The 25,153-nt window shown below is 39.8% G+C and overlaps 1 protein-coding gene across 9 annotated transcripts in view; it reads left to right on the forward strand.

Moving 5' to 3' along the window:
* Nucleotides 1-13,685, forward strand: part of KCNC2 (potassium voltage-gated channel subfamily C member 2) — a 100,990-nt gene extending 87,305 nt beyond the window's left edge. Inside the window, exons 3-6 of one of the 9 annotated variants that reach the window (XM_058805190.1) lie at nt 3,318-4,248; nt 4,576-4,707; nt 6,639-6,806; nt 10,636-13,685. In XM_058805190.1, the coding sequence (XP_058661173.1) occupies nt 3,318-4,248; nt 4,576-4,707; nt 6,639-6,806; nt 10,636-10,772 (1,368 nt within the window). In that variant the 3' untranslated portion in view covers nt 10,773-13,685. Of the gene's footprint in view, nt 1-3,317; nt 4,249-4,575; nt 6,807-10,635 lie in introns of all 9 variants that reach the window. The other 8 variants (XM_058805186.1, XR_009274756.1, XM_058805183.1 and 5 more) reach the window with 8 other exon arrangements.
* The last annotated feature ends 11,468 nt before the right edge of the window (nt 13,686-25,153 follow it).

Below are 25,153 nucleotides of genomic sequence, written 5' to 3' on the forward strand. Positions count from 1 at the left end.
ACATCCACCAGAGAATCTCTGACTTCAAATCTGTACTGGCTTTTTTTGAAATGTGGTGCTTGCTCACATGACAAAAATGGATGTATTTTTAGAGACTAATTACTTTAGAGAAGCTGGAATTAGGATGAAGGAGAAGGAAAGCATAAAATGGGGATAACACATGACTTCATTTAGTTTCTATCATTGCAGCTGTTTATGAAAAGCTTTTCAACACATTGCCTGATAGGTAATATAATACTAACAAAGCATCTTTGTTAATATAACATTAATCCCTAAGCATTTTTTGTTTGACTGATAAAATGCTCCTGCTTTCATTGGTCCTTGCATTTGCTTCTTGCATGCTCTCTGAATCCTCTAATTATTGCAGTAACAGTGTAGGTCTCGTGTATGAGGCTTCATCTTGCTAGATGCTATGCAAGCTCCCTCCTCATCCTAGGAGCTGGCAGTTTTAAACCAAATGCAATGAGAGATAAAAGGAATGTGTGTCTTTGCTCAAAATCAGTGATGGCATGCATTTGCATGGAAAAATGTGTACAACTTATTGTTTTACATTTCTATGAATGCTTATTGCAGGCTTACCAAGAAATCTGTCACCAGATTGATAGTGTTTTCTTGTCTTTGTTCTAACCTCTGGAACATGACTATCTTTAGGATAGATTTTGGGCATGACTGAATGTCTTTTTCCTTTAGGGATAACAAAACACTGAATGTAGGCGCCCAGCTAAAAATTTCAATCTGCCTTGCCAAGTGCAATGTCCGTGCAGTGTCAATGTTAAGCAAAACAGTAATAAATAGCTTGTCAGGCAGTTCTACCTGTAGTTACTCTCGTGGTATTTGGCATTTTTTAGAAGGTTTCTGAACCTGAATGGACTCTGAAATACAGTCCAGAAAACAGTGGTAATTATTTACATACTGTTGGCTTCACTGCACTGTTGAATGCACAGTTAATCCTTGTCATATCTGAGTTGTTGGTAAATTATTCAGTTGTTGGTAAATTTTACTTTGGTTATGCTGAATGTAGTTTTCTTTTATTTTCAGACAAAAAAAGTTTCACAGTTGTCTGAAATCACCAGTGTTGCTGTTGAAGAGGTTGCCCAATATTTTATCTGTCAAAAGTTCCTTCCCAAACTACAGTGCTGACTTAGCTTCAGTGACTCAGCCTCCAAAGATTTGTTTGCTTTTTCCATGCTTGACTGTGTAGAAGGATTCTGGAGGATGCTCTAGGAGACACCCAAGGGTCATTCTTAGCCCACCAGTGGCTTAGAGTCTGATACACATTCTCTGTCTCTCTTGTGGAGAAGTTTTGCAAAGATCTGCTGAGATTAATTCACTTAGGTTTTATAAATCTGGTTGTATTTGCTGACTCTCACAAGTTGTCCCACACAAGACTGAGGCTTTTTTGTGTATGTTGGTGTCAGGTGCTGTGAGCTATGAGCATGCAGCAAATACTTAAGGCAAGGGCAGAAAAGCCTGTTCAGTAAAAATCAGGCAGTGTAAGATTGTTTGCTTAGCTTGTGGCTAGAAGTCCAGACTGGATGATAAGTGTTCAGTTCAGTCTCTGAGTCAGTACTTTTTGAAAGGTAACAGATTTAGTGTGTTTGCAATTGTAGGGCATGGTGTAATAACTTTTGTTTCCTTGACTGGGGAAAGGAAGCCATAAATAACCTGCAAATATCTGATATAGGTAGTTATATGGGTTTTTTCATAGATCCATTTCATGAATCTGAATGTAATAAATTTGCCAGACCTGCACTGCAAATTTAAACTTGTTTCCGGAATAAAAGGAATTATCTTTACAGGTTGTGGCGACAATATTTTATTGTCTAACAAGTGTTCTGTGTTAGAAAAATACCAGCATTCAGTATTGTGCAAGCCTGAAGGAGTTCCTGTGATACATAGCACTAAATATGAATCCTAATACTAAATTCAGTCATTGATATCTGAAGTACACAAAATCAGTTTTGCCACAATGCTGTATCTTGGATTGAAGTGGCAGAACAAAGGCATTCCCGCTTATGGCTGTTATTTTGTCTGCCTTGCATCTAGATTTTTCCAACTACATTCAAGATTTCAGTGTGGTAACTAGATACTAGGTATTCTTAACCTGGTTTGGCAACTTTTTGCCTCCTTGGGCCCCTAACACTTTCAAAAGTCTTCATGTTTCCAGAAGGCTTTTTTCCCCAGAATAATATTGGCTATAAAATATTTATTAAGATGCAAATTCAAAACAAAAACTGTTGTTATTTATATACTACACCACTGCTGCTGAATGCTAGCTAAACTGGTTGTAATGTCGTTAAAAATAAGTTGACTATTGTAGCAAAGGAGCAGGTGACCTCAAAACACCTTTTCATTTGGTGTATATTCCTCAGTGTAAGAAAATCTCCTGCTCTAGCTGTTTGGCTCAGTGTTAATTTTTGAGATCCCGTCCTTGATTTTCTCTGTTATTCATCTGTGATGGCTGAATTGAAGATCAGGCAGTCTGTGCTTTTTAAGTCCTAAATAATCTTTTGTGATGGCTGTTTCCAGATTATTTACCTGTATTTTATTAATTCGCATGCCTCTACTAGAACTGAATTTGTTTTTCCCTTTTTGTTTGTATTGCCCTGAATTTGTAACCTGGTTAGCAGGATTGTGGATCCTAAGAATGTGACAAAACTCTGCCACCACAGTGTGTGAGGTTCTGGAAGGGTTGCTTATAGTGTTGCCCAAGAGAATCCGTGATGGATGACTACAAACACAGTAGGCTATGCAACCAACTCTACCTGTAACACAGAAGGCATTTTCTATCAGTCAATATCCTGTATTTGTGAATCATTGAAAATCTAAAGGAAACCCAGACTTTGGATCTGCTCCTAGATCCCTGTGAGGTGCTCTTCAAGACAGGTGTGAGTTCTGAGCCATAATCTCAAGACTGTTAGGGTCAGCCTCCACGTTTCACTGTGTGAGAGCTGGACGTGTGTAAATACTGCTGTGGTTGGTGTGTATGGGGACTGCTTGAAAGGAACCTTGACAACTGAATCAAGTTCAGACAATTTAGTACAGATTAAAGAAATTGTTGGCACTTTCCTAATGAGTTGCATTTTGTCAAGATTGACAAAATCCATTGCCAAGGCTTTTCCTGCTCCTGGACTCCTGACCTGCATGTGAGAGCTGTCTGCTACTCTTCTCTGGCCTAGATGGAAATTTTTATGTGTATGAATTTGTCTGCCATTTGGGGAAGAATGAGTAAAAGTTTTACTATAAACAGACATCATTTGTGTTAATGTGAAGGCCTGTGTGGTTCTGATGTCTCTTTTTATCTCTTTGTGTTGCAGTTCATCGCTTTTGCCTCTTTATTCTTCATCTTAGTTTCAATCACAACCTTCTGCCTGGAAACACATGAGGCTTTCAACACTATTATAAACAAAACTGAGCAGGTCATCAACGGGACAGAAGCTGTGTTACAGTATGAGATTGAGACAGATCCTGCACTGACATACGTGGAAGGAGTCTGCGTGGTATGGTTTACATTTGAATTTTTAGTACGTGTTATTTTTTCTCCCAACAAACTTGAATTTGTCAAAAACCTCTTGAATATCATTGACTTTGTGGCCATCCTGCCCTTTTACCTAGAAGTGGGCCTGAGTGGGCTCTCCTCCAAAGCTGCTAAGGACGTGCTTGGTTTCCTCAGGGTGGTAAGGTTCGTCAGGATCCTCCGGATTTTCAAGCTCACCCGGCACTTTGTGGGCCTCAGGGTGCTGGGCCACACTCTGCGAGCCAGCACCAATGAATTTCTGCTGCTGATAATATTCCTGGCACTTGGTGTTTTGATATTTGCCACTATGATCTACTACGCAGAGCGGGTGGGAGCCCAGCCTAATGACCCATCAGCGAGTGAACACACACAGTTCAAAAACATCCCCATCGGCTTCTGGTGGGCTGTAGTCACCATGACCACCCTGGGATATGGGGATATGTATCCACGGACTTGGTCAGGCATGCTGGTGGGAGCCCTGTGTGCCCTGGCGGGAGTGCTCACCATAGCCATGCCCGTGCCTGTGATAGTTAACAATTTTGGGATGTACTACTCCCTGGCCATGGCAAAGCAGAAACTTCCAAGGAAGCGAAAGAAGCACATCCCTCCTGCTCCTCAAGCCAGCTCACCCACCTTCTGCAAGACAGACTTGAACATGGCCTGCAATAGCACGCAGGGTGACATCTGCCTGGGCAAGGACAACCAGCTGATGGAACACAACAGATCATCAGGTAGGACCCCACTGGAAATGCATGTCCTCTGAAAACACTTTATAGACCAGTATGTTTGGTAGGGGTCAGAAAGCAGCCAGTCTTTCTGCCAGGAGAAGATGTAGCTCCCACCCTTCTCCCCTCCAACATTTGCGTGTGTCAGTCTCATAGAGGACAAAAATAGGTATAGTGATGTTCCCAAACCTCTATGTAGCTGGTCTATACAGTTTTGCTTGCTCTGTTGAGAATGCTTTCCTGCTGATGATATCAACCTTTTCTTTTGCCTGTTGTTTGTTGCGTTGTATGGATGTTTCTTGTTTTTCTGCATGACTGTGACTATTTGAGCAGCCACCGTGTCCCACCCTGTTGGACTCCATGGTGTTTTGCCTCAGTGTCTGTCTCTTGTGTCAGCTTTGCCTGTGCCACATCGTGGCCTGTTAAGCAAGATCCTACAAAGAAGCAGTCATTTAAAAGGAGCAGGTGCTTTACATCCAAAGCCCAGCACTCAAAGGAAATAGGAAGAAAATTTCTTTCTAGTTTTCTTTCCATTTGGCATTCTGCTTCCCTGGCTAAAAGATTCTCCTTCATCTGTGTTAGATGAAACATTGCATGATATTTACTATTCATTAAATTATACTTAGCATAGCTGATGTAAATCTTGTCAAGAAAAAAGAAAATGACAGCCCTTAGCACCATCATCGCTATTACAGCTGATTTTTGTGATTTCTATTACATTATTTGTTAGAGTTCCAAATGATGAATCAGGAGTATTTTTTGCTTTACTCAGTGAAATTGCCTATCAAATGACAGCCTCAGTCCCTCCAAGCCACTGCTCCATGTTCCAAATCTGTTGCAATTAAAAAGTAAATTTTACCTCTCAGTATAATTAAATAGTTTAGCAGCAAGAATATTTTCTTGTTTTTTAAGTTTATTTATTCTTAAGCCAAATACAATCTGTTTAAAAGCTCACATACCAGTCATGAGATTCCAGCTGTAAAGCTGCTAAAGCATAATAAGAACAAAACCATTCATGACTGGTGTAATTCAGTAATTGAAATATAGATTTTAAAAAGAAGAGTCCAGAAAATCCATCTCTGAGCAATATCCTTCTTTGGTCTGTTGCTCTGTTAGTGAAGAGCGTTTCTGTTCAAAGAAGCTCGATTTCACTCTCTGAGTTACTGTTCACAAATTAACACAGTTTTCTGAACATCCTAAATGTATTTAAAAGGATGGAAACACTTGAAAAGACTCAGACTGACAGTAAAATATGGTTAGTTTTTCAGTGCTTTGACTGACAACCTTTGAGGTAGCATCTTTAAATTGTGAATGATAACAGCTTTTTCATGCCATCAGGTCCTACCGAAGGTATTCTGAATGGAGACGGCTCAGTGTGATCACTGTGTCTCTCATTAAGAGACACTTTTTTTGTGTCTACAGCTTTATTTACAAGGGGTTGTAATCCTTGAAGTTAGAGAGAAAGCAGACATGCAAGAAGGAGCCATTTTAAAGTGTTATCTTCCTTTTCAGTAGTACCACCACTCACATCATGCACTGTAGCTTTATTTCTAGTAGAGAATGTTATTAGAGTCACTATGAATTATGTGCAAAACTTAAAGGCTGAATTCTGCCCTTTGCATTCCCAGTTCAGAAAAAAACCATGTGCAGGTTTACATGCAAAGGTAAAGCTGAAGTTATGTGCTGTACTGAGAAGAGATTTTTTTCCTGAAGTGTGGCCTGAATTTGAAACAGTAGATAATTTTAAAAGAGAGTCCTTTGGGAGTGACAAATCAGGAGAGGTACAAGTTTTGCCGTTTTACAAAATAAAGTACAGAGACCAAGGCAGCGTTTAATGTTGGGTACTTATGATGACAAGCAGTGCAAGTGTAATAAATATGGAAATGAAAGCTAAGTGTGTTAATAAACAGTGTATAGTGCCAAATATTGAAAATATAGTCCTTCTGGGTGAGGGCTTGTCTTTAAAACATTAAACTATATATTTTAAACAAAAATGCCTAACATGACTGACCTCTTGTTTAGCAAAAATGATAGCCAAAATAATAGATACCTGTTTGAAATATCCAAGGCTGACTGTATTCTGACAAGTTACAGCCCAGAGTAGGTGAATAACTGAGCCCTGGTTTGATTATTTCTTCATGTTAGTTTAGTCTAATTTTATTCAAATTTTAGAAGAAGAACAGGAAAGTCAAAAGATCATTTATTCTTGAACAAAACGTATATCTTTTGCCATTTTGTACTGATTAATGATGAATTGCAATCTTGTTTTCTTCTAATGATTTACTTTATATCTACTTTTTGAGTGATGGGAATATCTGGCATTCAGCGTAAGCTCTTTGTGATGTCTCATTTCCTCATTCATTATTGTCTGTAAATGGGCATGGTGCTTTAACCAGTGTTATCAGGTGAAGACAGTGCAGGAAGTGAGCAGCCACTCTCACCTGGTGAAAGGCTCCCTCCCATCAGACGTTCTAGTACAAGAGACAAAAACAGAAGAGGGGGAACATGTTTCCTACTGACAACAGGTGATTACACGTGTGCTACTGATGGAGGGATCAGGAAAGGTATGGACTTCTTTCATTAGATCATAAAAGGTTACTCAGCAATGTGCTTGTGAAAAACAATCTTAGAGTAAATGATGTGCACAATGCTCTAAGAGGAAAGACTGTACTCACAATGTACCTTTTTTTCTTTACTCCTAGTCATTCTTTTCCTTTTAGAAACACTCATCCCCTTTAGTCTTCAAAAAATGTGCTTGATGTTGGACACTCATTTCACTTGTGTCTTCATTTGCCCGTAATCTCTAGTAGAAAAGCCTGCAATTCAGATCTTGCTCATTCAACCACTCATCACTCAATATAACTTGTCATTCTAAAAGACAAATTAATCATATTATAACTGTAGTCTGCTCTTTATAAAATTTACAGCTGAATAAACTTCTAAGGTTGACATGTCAGAAGTAAGCAACATTTCTGAACACAAAAAAGCATATCCTGAGATGCTAGTTAGATTTCTTTCAAACAAAATTTTGAGCTGATAATGCCAAAAACTATTTTTTCCCTTGGCAATACTAACCACTGATACTAAAATATTACTGTCTACCCCATCCATAATTCAGCTATGTAGTAAAACAATGCTTAACCCTTCAAGGTGTTAAAAAGGCCTTTCTAGTTATTTAGCCTCTTCAAATCTGATTACTTCCTGCTCAGTAGGATGGGAGTTTGCAAAACTGTTTTGTGCTTGAATCTCCGACGTGACTGATTATTTCTACCCCAGCAGGCCATATCTGGCTGTGGCTGCAAACCTAAGATCAGGACAGAGCCCTAAGATCAGCATGCCAGTGGTAATATTCCCATTTCCTTAAATAGGAACTGCTTTTGTTTCTTGGCAAATTATATTCCTCTGACCTTGGATCATTCAGACAGATTTTGCATTCCTGAGTGCTGAAGTGTAGTTGTTCACCTCAGAGTTCATCTGAAGTAGCCATGTGGCACTGGACAAACATTTTTGCCTGAGATTTTTCTGGCTTTTTTTTATTTTTCCCAAACTTGCTTGGTGTATAGCAAACATAGCTGTCCCAGCCAGCCATATATCTAAGGGAGTTCTCTTGGGTTGTTCTGCCAATGCTCTTTTTGCACTTCAGAGCATAAGCTCAATAGTTTAAACCTGTGAAGGCAGATGTGCAACCAGTTCCACGTGTATGGCATTTGCAGAGTATGACTCTATGCTCGGGCATTTTATGTACTCCTGTATTTAATGTTTAGCTTAAATGAAAAATCATTGCAAGCATGTTTTTGCACGAATTTACTACATTTTTCACTGAGCATATATTTCACTGTCTTCTCAACAACTAGGATTATTTAAAATATCTATAATGCTAAGAGTCTTTGAGGAGGTCAAGAACACCTGGATAAGGTAGAGTACCGTGGCATCTTGCATGATCAGCTTTTTGACTTCACTCAGCAAGTTATGGTAGTAACCATGACTAGAGCAGATCAGAAATAATAAAAGAAGTTACCCATCAGCTACTAAAGACGTATTTATATAACGGTAAAACCTATTTTGTCCTGGAACATTTTGATTTGTAAATCTAGATTTAAAATAAATTTTTTTGGTAATTTTTTTTAGGTTTTGTAGTTTTTACTAGAAAAACTGGGGCTTGAGTTCAGAATGGGTAGTTTTTTGATGAGAAATATGCTCTTTGCCTGGCTCTGATGATAATCTTAATTGGGGCTGAAATGTTTTAGTCATTGGCTTTGGAGTGTATTTTATACAGAGTGGAGAAGCTAGCCCATAAGCAGAAAATATCTTCAAATAATATACAAATAGGTTTGAATGCTTGAATGTCATTCACACATCAAGTCTACTACTTTCACATTTTATTTTTACCCTTTCCTTCTTTCCTTCTTTTGGTACATTCTTCTTGTTTGGTTTGTTCCTCGGTTGATTCTTGGTTGTTCAATTATATTTTATTCTGAGCTTTTTGCATCTCCATCTCCAAGATGATACTGATTCAGACCTGATCCATTAATATACCTGAAAAGTACTGATTTTGGATCAAGCATCTCTCACTATTCATCTTGTGTATCTGGTTTTCATTTTTTAGGAGTTTCTACTTTCTTTATAATCATTACCATCTTCTTCTCTCAGTTCTTTCCTTTTATCATTAGAAGAGTAGCAAGAAAATAATCTTAAAAACTACTTTCCTATTTTTATGCAAAAAATCTACCTGATTATTTTGATTTTTTTTAATAAGCTTTATGTTTACAGGGAGTTTAAATATATACACTAGCATTGTGCTTCTCTTTAATTCCCTTTTCAAACAAAATTCTTTCTAGTCTGTTTAAATACTGATAAAAACTCAGAAACTGGAGGCTGTTTCAGAAATGTATCTGAATTCTGTGTAGTATCACAGTCTAGCCTGCCCTTGCCATCTGGAGGGAACATTGCACAATGTTTTAGTAGACATGAGGTTATACATTTGCGTTAAGTATAGCTTTACAGTGTGCAGATTTCAGGGTAAGAAATATGTTAATTGTCGTAAAGGGAGAGCTTAAGATATGATTTTTCCTAAAGATGCCATTAACTGTCTGTTACCTAGAGACCTGGAATTTGAGCCAGTAACTGTTTCAGTCAGAAAGAAAAAAAAAATTTCTGACATTCCATGTGGTATTTAGCTTTACCGTCATTGGTATTTTAAGGTTTCTGGGGAAAAAAGTCTCATTATTTCCCTATAAGCAATTTTGACCTGAATACTTTAACCTGGCAAATGCTTAAATGCATACTTGTCTTCAAGGAAATAAGTAGTACCACTGAAATCAGTGAGACTTCTCATGGTTGCACTGAAGCATGTACCCATGTACTTCAGGAGCAAGGTCCTGCCTGGCTCAACCTTTGTTGTATTTCCTTGCTGATATCTTCAGGCTGACGAGCAGATCTGTTTCCTAACAAAAGGGGTTATTCAGCAGCTGCTGAAAATACTTGAATATGAAGATAGTGATGCAGTGAAAGCAATGCTTTTTTTTGGTTTACAGCATTGCCTCTACGCAGTGAAAACAATCCACACTAGCAAAAAGTAGGTAGCTAGAGCTCACAGTGTATGTGAACAGAAATATCTGCAAGTGCAATGTTCCCTTCAAATTGTGAAGCATTATGTGGTTGCCTCATTTAATGATTAATAATTTACTACTTGCTTGTATGAATTAATACTGTTGATTTTGTTCAAATCATCTGGAAAAGAAGCACAAATTCAATGTTTTAAGTTTGCCATTCAGGAGGCATTTACAAATACGTCAAGCTCTGCTGTCTTATTAGACTTCTAAATTAGAAGCAAAGCCTAAGAGTTAATATTTTTGAAGATAAAGCTTCTTATATTATCATTCAATCCTCTGCAGAACTGATTTACACATACTGTATAAAATTTATCTGGTTTCTGGTTTATTTATTTTAAAGAAAAAATTGTACTATATTAGGAATTGAATGTAGCAGACATTATGTAATTTTGACAGTTCCTGCAGTCTGTCTTTATGGGTTTTTGATTATGCTTAGCCAGATAGCTCAGTCACCCTGGTGGGATCCCTTATCTTGCTCTCTGTGACACCCTGCTGAAGCCCACAGTGTGATACTAAGTGCAAGATGGGATGTGGAAGAGCAGGTCAGACCTCTTGTGTGGTGGTCTGTTTAATTTTTTTGGGTAAAAGTGGATGCATTAATTTGTAAATAATTTTATTTATTAGTTTCCTTTGGTAGTAATGTGTCTCAGCACTGAGTTCTTTTGCAGGCAGATTCCCTCTGAGTCCCTGATAGCTCCTTGGATTACATTACATTGTACTGTTTGTCTTTGTCTATTTTTTGGCTGAATTCAACTGATGTCTGTGCATTTTCTCATACAAGGCTATGAAAAATCCCGAAGCCTAAACAACATAGCTGGCTTGACAGGCAATGCTCTGCGACTGTCTCCAGTAACATCACCCTACAGCTCACCTTGTCCTCTAAGGCGCTCTCGGTCTCCCATCCCTTCCATCTTGTAAACCAGATGGCGTCAATCGGCTACATAACATTAAATCAAATACTGTTTACCACATCTTGGAAATAAATGTAGCATTAAGCATAGGCTCCACAAATATGGTCTAAATCCTGCATGATACAACTGTCAGTAGTAAGAAAAGCCACTTGGGTACCTGAAGATTTTTGTCTTGGCTTTTAAAGATTACTTCAGGTAGCATTTCTCCTTTTATCTACTATATTGTCCTACTTTCCTGTGGCAATAAAAGGACAGTTAGTGGATGCTGTTTTCCATATATTCAATAAATAAGCATATTTTCAGGGAGATTTACTTAAAATAATGTGCTTCCAAGTAATTATCAGTCACTCCATTGAACCTCCATTTCTTGTGACTCTAATCCATTCTGAAGATGTCTGCTCTGAAGGGTCTGCTCATTTGCATGGACCATCCTGTCTCCATCACCTGACAAGCAGTGTTGCGGATCGTGGAGACCACAGAGGGCTCTGGATGTGTGTTCTCACATTGTTACCATCCTGCTGAAATGAAAGCACTGATAAACTGGTCTGCATGTGGGATTGTTTTTCTGTGTTTAACCTTTTCTTTTATTTTTTAACTATCTACTTGTTTATAAACGACTTGATTTTGTGATTAACTTATTTCGGTACTGGATTGCTGTATCAGAGTTCTGAATGTCTCCGGTTGTTTGCACACAGATAACTGCAAAGAGGTTGTCATTACTGGTTACACGCAAGCAGAAGCCAGATCTCTTTCTTAATGGCTTGGGGAAGGCACAAAACATGCAAGAAAGGTAAACGCCATCCAGACTTGCAATTTTAAGCTAGCAAGTGCTGCTTGGTACTGTAGTATTTTCTCTACTCCAGGGTTCTTCAACATTTTCAGAAGCTGAGTACCAAGTAAAATTGAAACAATTTTTGGGGGCTTTTTTTTACCATTGTGAGAGGGTAGTAGTTCTCAAGTCGGGTTTTTGACCAGCCTTATACCTCTGGCTAGTGGGCTTCAAAAATTTCTTCAGTCAATGTTTTTTGAGGTGATTTGTCCTATGTGTTGTTTGTCTGTCTGTTTTGCAACCTGTGTCCTTGTAGTCTCCATCTGTCTCCATAAAGCACAGAGATTCTGTTAAAATGCCCCCTTCTTTTAAGTTGAACTAAGAACACTTTTTTCTCCTTTTCTCTTTTTTCCATATGCACTATACATCCATGTATAGATAGAAATATACATATTTTTCAAGTGCAGTTAGTATCATCTAGACTAACGCGTGTGCACTCCTAAGGTTTTTTGAGCGGCTTTTCAGCACTGACCGGTTGCCTATTGCATCAATCTTCCTCCCAGCAACCAGCAGTCATTACAATTTTGAAGCTGTATCTCCTCTAGTGGCTTTTTCATTCAATACTAACCTCTGTTTATGCAACAGGACAAATGCAATGGCAAATTTGAGGTTCTGGGCTGGTGAGGAAAAATTACCCTTAAACTGTAGAGTTTTAGAAGACCATAATGACTGAAATCTTCTTAAGTGATCCTTGAAATTGTTGAATAATACCTGACTGTCATGTTTTACTTTTTTGTTAGGAAAAGAAATTAAATTTATTGTTGACCATGTAACATGTTCTTCTGTATATAGCCAAGCCCAATAGCATGACCTGCATGTCAGAATTCTTGTACAATAATGTAGTTATCAAAGTATACATTTCTGATATTTAGAGATGTACATTGATTTACTTTTGGTAAAATATTGTCAATAGAGAGATAATTGCAAACAGCTTTTAGCAAATGAATTAATATAATATCTGGTGCTGCTGTTATATTAACTACAGTGTTGTACAGAATTTATCATGGATTTTTGACTGCTGAAAAAGGGACAATGGAATTTAGCCATACCAAGGACTGTACTGGAAAGAGACTACTGCTGCTGAATGGGCCCTGATAAACGACTCACACCTTGAGGAGGTCACTGAGACTTTGCGTGCGAAGCAGAGCTTGTTAAAGAAGATGAAAGACCGCTCGTAATTACTGCTGCCAGAGGAAGGGGTGACTAGTCACTGTTGATGAGTCAGTGTAAATAAAACGTGTGTGCATGGAAAATCAGTTTTTATCTATATCAAGGAAAGCTGAATTCATGTCATCATTGCTAAGGTTCCATGCAAAGACCCCCACCCCTGTGTTTATTATTCCTGGTTCCTGCAGTAAGCTGTGCTGTGGATCATACAAAGACACACGCTTAATAATGATAGTGATGTAAACTACATCTGTCTTGACTTCTGTCATACTAATGGCATATATTGCAAAAGTCACAAATTTGAACAGAATAGGTTTGCATAAGTCCTTGCTTTCTCAGTTTGCCATGACCTAAATTGTTATGAATTGTAGTGTACATGCCAAGTCCTAAGTTTACTTTTCACTTTGATAACAAAAATGTGACTGCAGACAAACATCACTGACTTTGTTCACAGCACACAGTCTTCTTTCATTGTTACCTCAAACTATAAGTATTATCAGAAATAAAATTCTGGCAGCAAGAATATTTTGTGGTTTTTTTTTAATTCAAAGTGTTGCAAACCCAACATAATAAGTATAAAAATTGTATTAAAATTATATTCTACAAATGTATATTTTGCATAAAATATATATATTCTTTGATAAGTTATTTTCTGTGATTTTTGTGGTAAATGGATCTAGTCTATTCTATGTTTATGAGACATTGTAGTGCTACGATGTGGTAATTATGTTCTCTCCATCCTATTCAGTGGGAAATTCTCCAGAATCTGTTTTGTCACCCTGGTGTCCCAATTGTAGGGACCTGTCCCAGTTGTGAAACTCTGTATCGTGGAACTTCTGTGAACATGTCAAGGTGCATGCACAATCCTGGTGGAAACCAGTGGAAATGTAATACCTGAATTGGAGAATAAAAGGCAAAAGACCTGGGGAGGAATTTGGAACATATCTTCTGAACTGGCTCATGAGCTTTCTTTAGCTGTATCGGTCCCCTACCTGCTAGTGGCCATCCCAGTTCTCCATCCAGCCTCCTGGAATGCCTGAAGAGCTGATTCAAATGCTAGCATAAGGTGGCTTCTGCAACAATTGAAAATTTATCAGCTTGTTAATGACCCTGTGCCTCATGTGAAAGTTTCTGTCAGGCTGGGTATTTTAAGTTTTGATGGGAGTTTTGTTGCATCCTGGTGTGAAGTCAAACCTAAAAAAAGGAGGTGATAAATGGTTGCTTAAAGCTTCTAATATACTGTATTTGTGGCAACCAGAAATCCCCAAATACACAAGCAGATTGTCTGAGAGCAGCGAGGTAGCTAGTACAGTTTTACAAATGATCTGAGAGGCTGTAACACAGTGTTTTGGCATATGTGCTGTAATGTAAGAAAAGTTCCAGAAAACAGGATCAGAAAACAGGTGTTCAATTTTAGAAAATGTGCTATGATATGTCAGGAAAGCTCACTGTGCTGTTTGCCCGTGAATTAAGAGTTGCCTGTGATGTGATTGTGAGCAGTATCCAAGGGAAGAAGAGGTGTAGTGGTCAGGCAGCACAAGGCTCACAGCCAGCCCCAGTCACCCAGGGTGATGTCTGCCCCAAGACCTAGAGAGAGGTGTCTGGTTTCCCTCAGTGCTACACAGGGACAGTGATGATCCCCACATGGGATGCAGACAATGGAGGGCATTTTGTTGGTCAAGACTGTAGAAAACACTGATGGCCACATGGTGTCTGACATCTACTGTCTGGATGGTAAGGAGCCTGGATGGATCTCCACCAACACTGGACTTTGAGTCCAGAATATCCTGGACTCAGTATTATTTTTCTGCTAGAGAGCCAAGCCCATGTTTAAATGCTTTCTTTTAAAACACACCTGGAGGACAAGCTGATGGTGAGTCTGGTAACTGTTCATGTGTTTTGAAACTACAACCCAACTCTGACTATTCTAAGAGGAAAAAGGTGCCTTCACCACCAGCCCCTTCCTGTTCCTCACCTGTGTCTGGGCACCGGAAGGGGTGAAAGGGCATTTTTATGAGAGGTGGGACACCAAGGTTTAACTTTCTCAGGCTGAGGAGGTCTTTAAACCTAAACCTCACTCTTCAGGGTACTGCAGTGTCTCAGATACGATGTTAAGATTGGGCTGCACATTCTCATTCACTTCTGGTTTCGGCCATCTTTTAAAGGAAAGCAGATGAATGATGAGAAGCAAAATTGCACCAGGAGAGAGGAGTTTTGGTGCTAGCAGGAAGATTCTGTGTGGGTATTCTGGGGATCAAATACCCACCAAAGGATGCTTGTGGCCATCTCTAGGCTTGACTTAGGAGTCTGAAAACTTACTCAATCCTTGTTTAAGTATTACTTAAGGGTTAGAAGTCCAAACTAGAAAACAGCTGTGAATTTACAAGCCATGCATCTGCTAAAACAATTTAGGAGAAGCTGTTACTCATTTGCCTTTTAAAATTGTGAAGTCAAGATATCAAAAATGAGCATCCTTTTGAAAGATGAGCTAATACAACAGCAGGGTTTGTGCAGAGATCAAAAGCTGTGATATATTTTGGAGATGAGCAGATTATGGGATGTTTGGACTTTGAAGGCAGTTATTGTTCAGAACTCAAAAAATGTTCCAGCAAATTTTGAGACATTGCATTATGAGTTTTTATAGGTGTTTACTGCAAACTGGTGCCAGAATTGCTAAGAAGCACGCAGCTAATAATAATTAATATAATCCTGTATAATAAGGGGGCTTTCTCATGTGTGAAAAAATTGATATTCATGAAGTTCTCTTACAAAAGGTCTGGATTGAATTAAAACTTCTAAAAGAGAGGGAAATTTAAGGAATCTCTTCCGATGGATAACTGAAAACTACAGGGAAGAGGGATCATTTTAATGTGAGCAAACTTGCCAGCATAGTTATGTGAAATATGAATTTTAAAAGCCTTGAATGAATGAACTATATGAAAGAGAGCATTTTATAATCTAAAAAACCCATGCAGAAGTCAGATAAAGGAAATTGGAATGGAAAACTGCTATTAGAAAAAGAAAATTAATTTATTAATATGCTGTATTACAAGCAATGGCTTGAACAATTCCATAATAGAGCCTTAGAATACTGAGTGAGAAGAAATTACAGAAAAGCAGAAAGGTTTCTACCAGGTCAAATTTATCAGAATTATTAATATTTTTATAATACATTATCTTCCTCTTGGAAATAAACTTTATTTATTTAATTTCCCAAGAGAAAAGTTATTTTAACAGTGGTGGGGTTTAAAAGTCAAAAGTTGTCTTGAGGGCAAATACTGAGCTGTTAGTGCTGGGTGTTGGGTACCTAGCTGGTGTGCCATTTCTCTCCTACTTCAGTGAATATCCCTGGGACATGTTGGAATTGCAGAGGTGCCTGATTTCTAGCCCCAGAGACAGGGTTCTTTTGCATGCTGTCCCCATGGGAAGGCTGGGGTGCTCTCCAGCCAGGCTCCTGGCTCTGCAGCACAGCCTGCAGAAGCATCCCGAGTTTGGTCTAGGTGCAGCTTCTCATTGCCTTCTGGCAAAATAGGCACCATTCCCTCACCCTCTGCAACCTCCTCCCCAAAACCCAACCTTCTGTCACTTGCATTTTTTTATTACCAGCATGTTGATGAACAGCTGACAGATTTCAGATTCATGCTTTCACAGCTTCACATTCGCAGATGGCAATATTCTAGCATATTTTTAAAAAATGAAGTTGGAGGTGGACACTTTTTGAAAATTTGGCACAAAAATGTTATGCATTTCATTTAACATCTCCTGTATTATTTGCAGGTGGAAGACTGGAAATCAGTTTAAACCCAGGGCACAACTAGACTATTCTGAAACTTTTAGGATGTGTTCCTTTTATGTTCTGCATCTGGTTAGAGCATTGCTACATTTTCCTATCACATGAAGCTCTCAGTTTTCTCCCCAAATGGGATTTTGAGATGAGATACCAGAGCAAATCAGAGAATACTATTTTAAATTGGAATTGGAACTGGCTTCCCAGGGAAGGGATGGGATCACCACCATCCCTGGAGGTATTTAAAAGATGTAGATGTAGATGTGGCACTGGTGGATATGGTGAGCAAGGCAGGGCTGGATTAGCAGTTGGACTTGATGATCTTAGATGTCTTTTTCAAACGTAGTAATTCTGATTCTTATAGGATTGTAAACGTGAATTGTACTATGCAGAAAGAGATAGTCCCTGGGAAATACTGAAGCTGTAAAAGATGACTGTAGCTTAACAACTCTTTGTTTTTGAGAATGGTATGGGCACCTTTTTAAAACATGAAAAGCAGAAAATTCTGTGTTGGCCTCCTCAGAGCAGTATTAGACTTTCATAAGACTATGAACTACTAAAGAGGAAAGTGGAAGTTGTTCTCCTTGACCTTAAGACTGCTAATTTGCAAAAGTAGCAAGATCAGACTTCTTGAAGAAGCCTGGCCTTTTTAGTGAAACAATGCAAAACTCCATCAATCTGAAGAATACTAAACTGTAGCCACATTATCCTATTAAGCTGATGCTAAATATAGAAAGGATTTTCAGTTTCTTACAGGGATTTCCTTACTTGTGACTAAATGCAGCACCATGGTTTTATGAAAATCTTATTTTCTTCATGCCTTTGAATGTTTTTGGTGCAATGAAGTTTGGCAGTCTGATTGTCTTCAGATGATGCCATTGTCTAGATGCATTTTTTTGCATTTTTCTAGCATAAAAAATAAGTTTTTTTTCTGAACTGGAACACTGGAAAGGGGGGTAGAGGGAGCACTGAACAACATGGTTTTCTTAAATTCTTATGAAATCTGCCACGTGAAGCTGTGATCACATAGAAATAAAAATAAACAGCTTTCCCTGTTATGTCAGTGTCATAACATTGACTGTAACTCTTACATTTCTGAAACTCCTCTTAGTTTTGTTTGGAAATCACAGCAATAAAATTTATTTAGTTACTGCTGTTTATAACCTCTACTTAAACTTTGAGAACTGTGCTTTATACCTCTGAATAATGGAGCAATTAGAGACCTTAAGAGCATGAGGACTGTGCTCAGAGAAGAACACATGCACAAATTTAATAGCTCCATCTGTAATTACTGAAGTGTTTCCTCAATACAGGACATTATCTGAACAAGGTCCCAGTGTCAAATAACCTCTCTAACATGAATTGCAAAACTGTCCTTGGCTTACTTAAGCAAGACTAGGTCTTGGGAAGCAACTGGCTTATGGCATGGGCATTTCCAAGACATTTATCACCAACATCATAGAATCATACAATAGATTGGAAAAGATCTTAAGATAATTGAATCCAACTGATTACACAACAAGTCCAAGTCCAGCACTAGACCAGCTTTAAGTGCCACATCTGCACATCTGAAACTGCAGAACTTTTGGCAGCATCTCTGCTCTGTGCAAACTCCAGGCAGGCTGCTTGGGCTTTTTTCTCCAGAGATAAAGAAGATGGATGGTTCATGTCTAGAAACTGATGTTACCTTTGTCTTAGATGCCTCTTTCATTAAGGGTCAAATTGATAAATTGATCTTTGTGAGTGTCTGTTGACAGAAAAATATCCAGATCTGTCTGTCTCCTCATTCAGGAACTGTAACATGAAGTAACATGGCTCTGCTGCAGTGCCTCTCACAGTGTTTTGCTTGCTCTTGCAGATGTGCAGGCCAAGACATGGACATTTGCCCTCCACTGCCTCAGAAACAGTTTTATTTTCAGCACTTGGGCTCTTCTGAGAAAGGAGTGTGCCACCAGAGCCTGCCTGGGAGGCAGCTCCTGCTCAGGTGTCCATGGGATGAACATGTTCCCACACTGACTCCTGAAATTGCTTCTCATTTTTGGTGTTGCGGGAAATCCCTGGTGAAACCATCCTGTCATGTGAGCTCCAGGTGTACTTCAAGAACTCTTAGTGGAAGAGCATTTGGCTATGTTAGAAGCTTTAAGCAGCATTCATATTACCAGTTTGCTTTTATTTTTTTCATTCTGCAGGCTACTGAATGCACTATGTAGATTATTCCCTTGTTTTCTTTGCATGTGCCTTCACTGCTGTCTGTCTTCTGCAGTTTTCCTAGCTTCAACGCTGCCCATCCTGTATTCAGGACTTACCCCCTGGCTCCTTTGCCTGTCTCCTCATTACAGTGCAGCTGTAGCCTGCATGAGAACTGCTGGGAAGAGAAAAGGTAAGTGAACTTGGACCCAAATCACGAGGACAGAGAAGCACAAGACTGAGACTTCTTTTTAAGCCAACTAAAACTTGTTGGAGATGTTGTCTTTTGCAGTTAGATCCAGCCCAGCTTGGAATGAATGCAGTTCTCTGCAACATCTTTTGTATAGCTGCCACAGTTGGGAACATTAAATTCTGGAACCACAAAATGCTGTCTAAAAAGCAGCACAGCTGTCAATGAAAAGCAGTTTGCAACTGGAATATGTCCAGTGCCTGAGCCACTGCAGAGGGACATGCCAAAAAACCAGAAAGAGATGATTGCTTAGAAACCAAATTCAGAAATTAGGTTTTCCAACCACATATTTACTGAACTATTCATTTACTAATCAATATGATAGTACTGAGCAGAATTATTGGAATGCTGAATATATATCATAAGCTATCAAAAATAATGACAAATACTGACATGATTCTGTCCTTTTTAAGACTTATTGTAATAGTGAATTTCCTTCAGATCCAAAGATAAATATAACAAAAATAGGTGCATTAGCCAAATTAATGTCAGGAATTAAACATTCCTCAGAGGTAGCTACAAGAAGTTACTTAAACAAAAGTTTTTATATTCTTGTCCTAGACAGAAGCTCTGAAATAAGTTTTATCCATAATCCTCAGTACTCTTTAACTAGAGAATAATTTCTAGAGCTCTGTTGTCTTTATTACTAGGAAGCCTGTTTCACTTGTCTGTGTTTAAATCTTTAGGCGTAACAGGTAATTTTTTTATTTAATCATTCCTGCATTGTCTGTGTCTTTTTAAAAATACTAAACAAACTATGTTATATGCTTATCCAAGTTTTCAAATGAGATGTTTTGTAACAGCTGGCAGGGCAGGCAGGCATACGCTTAGCAACAGATGTGCACCAGGTCATGGTCTGTAGTTCACTGTAGATCCCTGGGGAAATTTGTGGGCATGGCTTTGTCTCAGTGGGGCTGTTACTGCCATGTCTGAGCCAAAGGAAGGGGTTGGAACTGCAGCTGTCTGATTCCCTGTAGAAGCTTCAGCACACAGAGCAGAGAGGTGCAAGCATCTGTCTATGGCCAGCACTGGAATTTAATTCACTGCCTTCCTACAAAGCCCAGCCCAGCCCCCTGGGCAGTGTGGCTGTCTTCTGCAGGGCACACCTCTGGTGTTCCAGCTGCACTGCCAGCAGCACTGCCAACACCCTTTTGGGTTCTGAATCTGATTTCAGCCCTGCAGCCAGCTGCCTTGGTTGGGACCCAGCAGTGGTGTAAGTGTAGAGTATCCAAAGCTTGATACTAAGCTGTGAAATTCCTGACAAAAGTTTTAGGGAGTCAGATGGAACACGCTGCCTGTCCAAGAAGCAGTATTGTGTGACAGCCACCATGCTGCTGTGCTGCAGCATGTGTCTGTGTCCCCTTCTCCTGAGGATTTCACAAGGATGTTTTCTCCCTTTGTGGTGGGCTTCACTCACAGGGCTGCTGGCAGGGAAGCACAGCTGTGCAGTCAGTGCCACACATATCACAGCCCCCTCCTCATTCCTTTTTGCCTCCATGGCTTTGCAGAGTAGTCACATCATGACAGAAATATTTGTATCATGCACATCTCGGTGTTTAACAATATCATGTGCTTGGTATAAGCTGCAAGTGGTACCACGTGGCACAAGGCAGTGGGAGGCAGGGGATCTGCTCCAGTCTCTCTGTGGGAGCTCAGCTGTAGGTGATTTTATTTTCAGAGATAGAGGAGTTCGTGTTTTTGCCCACTGTGTAGGTGGATGGATTTGGATTATTCAGGTCCCAGTGGGAGGAGAACAGAAGTGGACTGGATGGTCCCTGAGTCTGTGCACTGGGCTGTCTGCACCAAGACCCCAGGGATCTGTTGGATGGAGACTGTGCTGTGAGGGCTTGAAACAGTCTACCCCAAATCAGTCTCAGTGGCCAAATCCTGCTGGTCCTCCTATGCTGGGGCTCAGGGAGTGAGTGGGCTGGAGGGAGGAGCCGTGCTGCACAGGGAGGCAGACACTGCAGAGGGGCAGGTCAGTGGGGAGAGCTGTGCCAGGGCCTGGGCACAAGTATGGGACACCTTGGTGGGGTGCAGCATCCCCACTGCGTGTCCTCTCCTGCTCACAGCCAGAGACATTGGCCCCTTTGCCACAACATTCTACCTCACTCCTCCCCAGTCCCCTTGTTTTCTCTTTTAGGGCTTGGCTTGGCTCCTACACACTGAGGGACTGCACAGAGCATCCCCCAGGATGCATGCACAGAAAAGCATTTGCTCCCTGGGTGCTCTAGTTATAAGATCCTCCTTTCCTAGGCATCACTACAGCCACCAGCTTATCTTCTTCCTGAGCCATCTTGTCCCCCATGCATCCCCTGCAGCTGGAAACTGGGAGACAACTCTGCATTTCTGGTCCTAATGCAGTTTTCTTCCTGGTGCCCTATGTACTGCATTGTCACAATGAAGGTGGTGCCAATATGTTTGTCAGCAGAACCAGCCCAACATGGTGTGGCCAAGGTTTGTCTGATGGCTCTGTGGGCTTGGTGTGGACTCTAGAGGCCTAGCTGTCAGAGATACAGTTGTCATTATGCATTTTGCTTAAGAGATTGTGTTCATTTTCTTCATAGCAGCTCATGTGGGATATTTTTTGGATCTTCAAAACAAACTGTTTTGATGATACACCCACGTTTTAGCCCTTGCTGAGCGGTGCTGATACAAGATTCAAGGCCATTTCTGCTTCCCAGCTACCTTGCCAGTGACCAGGATGAGTGTGCACAAAAAGCTGTGGGGGGACACAGCTGGGACAGCTGATCCCAGCTGACCAAAGGAATGTCCAAGACTACCATATGACATGATGCTCAGCTGTAAAAGCTTGTGAGGGAGGGAACTCTCCAGGGCTGCTGTTGCTTGGAGTCTGTCAGCATTGATCAGCTGGTGATGAGCAACATTTTGGGGTTTTTTTTCCATGACATTTTTTTCTGGGCTTTGTTTTTCTAATTTTGTTAGTTTTAATTTTACTTATTAAACTCTCTTTATCTCATGAGTTTTTCCAATTTACATATACTCCCAGAACCTGCTTATGGTCGCATTTAAGGTGATAAGAGGGCTTGTTTGTTTTGCTTGGATGTTTTTACATCCAATTAGGCTTAATTATTGAATTTAGCGTATACATAGAAAATGAATTTTTTTTCCTTTTCTTGCAACACTATTTTCTCTTTCAAGACCAACTTAAGGCAGTTTTAAGGAAACATCAAAAGCACAGCAGCTGATATTGAAATGCAAGTACTGGCTTCACATAACTGCATGTGGTCTTTAGCCTCATTGGATTACAAGGCCACCAGTGTTTCTGAATAAATTTTGCATAGCATCAAATAAGTTACAATACAAAATAATACAAATTACCACCTTCCCCCCCGAAAGGATTTTAAGGAAAACTAAAAGGAGAATTCTATTCTTTCACTGGCATGCTGGAGCTTCATGGACAGCAGACATTGCTAAATACTCAAGGAAGGATCCCAGGAGCTTTTGAAAGGGGCTTTGTGTTTAAGGTTCTCTGCAGGGGGAAGCTGAGACATTACTCTCAGCCTTGGAAAATGCCCTTCCTTGTAGGAACCTGTGCTGTGAAGAAGCAGCTCATCTCTTTGGTCACAGGTGGCTCAGGAGGGTGCCCGATAACTGGGAAGGGTGACTGATGACTGGGAAGGGTGTCTGATAACCTCTCTGAGGCTCCACACACTGAGCTGCAGATGAGAAATCTGCACAGGGCCTGTGAGTGCTGAGGCACTGCTAGAGACCACTAATTCCCAGTCATGCTATACTAGCACGGAAAGAAAACCAAATCTGTGTCATCATCCTCTCCTCCCCCTGCAAGAAAGGGAATGTTATCTTTCTCATCAGATGCTGCTGCAGGTAATGCTTGTGAGCATGCTTGCAGTGAGCAGTATGTGTGCAGATGGACTGCACATTTCAGAGCTCAGCACTGAATTTTTAGGGCTGTCTGGGGTGGTGTGTTGTTCCACTGGCCACCATCACATCATACAGAGCTGCCTGGAAAGCACAGAGAAGACACAACTCTGTCTGGAAGCTTGAATGTGGGTTTGTGCCTCGAGTCAGCAAAGCTGTGGCAGGCTGGCTTTCACCTCTGGGGACAGGAGTTTGGTGGTCAGGACATGCTCTCATCGCGCTGTCTCTTGGGCAGCATCCCCACAGGCTCCTTTCCCTCAGTGTATGGGCACTTCACAGCCTTCCCCTGGCTTTAATTCAGGCACACTCATCATGCACTTGTCTGGATCTGGATTACAAATTTATTTACCAGCACTCTCTTTATACGTTTTTCCTGGAGATAAGGAGCAAGGATTGATAAAAAAGTAAGAAAGATGAAAAATTATACTTACAAAGGAATACCGTTATACTTACAAAGTAGTACTGTATATCTTTAGAACACTTCTTTAATATAATAGTTGTCCTAAAATAATGTTGTCTAGGAAATCACAGAAAAAAAAATACTTTGGAAAAATTAATATAGTTTAATGGATGTCCATTAGTGCACTTCCTTACTTTTTGCTTTCTCAGTCGTTAATCAAAAAAATTCATGTTTACGGTTTACAAACAATAAAACTAAACTAATAACCAAAGTAAATCTCTTAAATAATAATCTCAAATGACTGATACTGTGTTTTTGTGATCTTGATTGCTCTGGGTTAATTTTTTCCCATCTCAATAAAAACTAGAAATTTTTTTAAACTTTTCTTTAACACTATCAAAATATGATTTTCTCTTGTGGAGTGCAGAGACTGCTATATGCTGGAGACAGACAGTTTTCTCTAGAACTAACTTTGTACTTCTAGCATGTGAAGAAGTGAAAGCATAATGTTTTTACTGGACAATAATAAAGAGATTATGGCAGCAGTTGTGTTGTGTGAGTCCTGTTTAGAGTTAAGGGTTCTTAACCTTTTGGCTTCCCCCCTTTTGTATCAAACACTTAATGAATGCCGTTGTAAGGCATGAACACCATGAACAACTGTTAACAAGTTATGATGGAAAGCTGAAAGAAGTACCTTGTGTAAAAAGTCTTTGTCAAATTTCTGTTTCAACAAAGTTACTTTCAGATTCCACATCTATTAGTCCTTTACATTGAGAACATGATCAGCTGTCCTTCAAAAAAATTTGCTGAATTTGCTTTAGTTTCTAGGTGAGCTGCTTCTGACATGGTAGCCTTTGCAATCATGTTCACATTCTCAAGAGGAACAGCACATCAGTCCTGTTTCAGCATGCAGAGGTTAAATGTCACTTGTCACACTGACCCTCCAAGCAGGATGGATCTGAGAGGACAATGAATGCTGCAGAGGGAGAAGTTATTCTGCTGCAAATATGCGACACACACAAATATGTTCATGTTCACAAGAACACCCCAGTAGTCATTAAAATATTCAGCCTAGCCCAAATGGAACAAAGACTATTCAAACACTCCTAATTGACATGAATACATAATTTATCTTATTTTCTTCTATTCATATCATAGCAAATCTCATTTTAGGGAAGATATTTCTTCCTGCCAAGTAGGACTGGGAGCACAGTTTTAAACTAAGAAATGGAATTTGCAGATGAAAGTGGAATGAGAACCATGAGAGCACACAGTGTGTGCCCACTGCTCAGTGACAGGAGGGGTGAAAGATGAGGGGAGCACTTGACAGGACAGAAGAAAAACCCCATATCAACCATAGGTGGAGTTGTTCCCATGGAATAATGTTAACAAACCTGTCATTGTTGTTTGGGGTCAAAAGAGAAAAAGGTAAACCCCAGCCTTCTATCTGGGGACCTGTGAAAAAGTTTAGAAATATTTGCTTTTCTGTTGATCTTATTCAAATCTCAGTGCAGCTTGTTCTCATAACTTTATGAAGATTATGTAATGTAAATTTACTACAGGAAGAGTTCATTTGCAGTTTGATGAAGGAGAAACCTGGTGACTCCTGGCCAGTGGAGAGAGTTGGCACTGACTAGAAAACTTGGAGACCACTTGCAACATACATCAGATTAAGGTCAATCCCTGCCTTTGACGTGGGATGTCCAAGGTTTCTTTCCTTCTTTGGCCTCTAATTGCAGGTGTGAGAAGACCCAGACTGTTGCATCATGCTCATGGGAAAGTTGAATTGCAGAAGGAAAAACTAAGAAATAAGAAAAAGGGGAAGTACAAGGACAATAATCTTTCTTCAGTTTATGTGGTTTTAT

The sequence above is a fragment of the Ammospiza caudacuta genome, chromosome 5, assembly GCF_027887145.1.
Source record: "Ammospiza caudacuta isolate bAmmCau1 chromosome 5, bAmmCau1.pri, whole genome shotgun sequence".
Lineage (NCBI taxonomy): Eukaryota > Metazoa > Chordata > Aves > Passeriformes > Passerellidae > Ammospiza > Ammospiza caudacuta.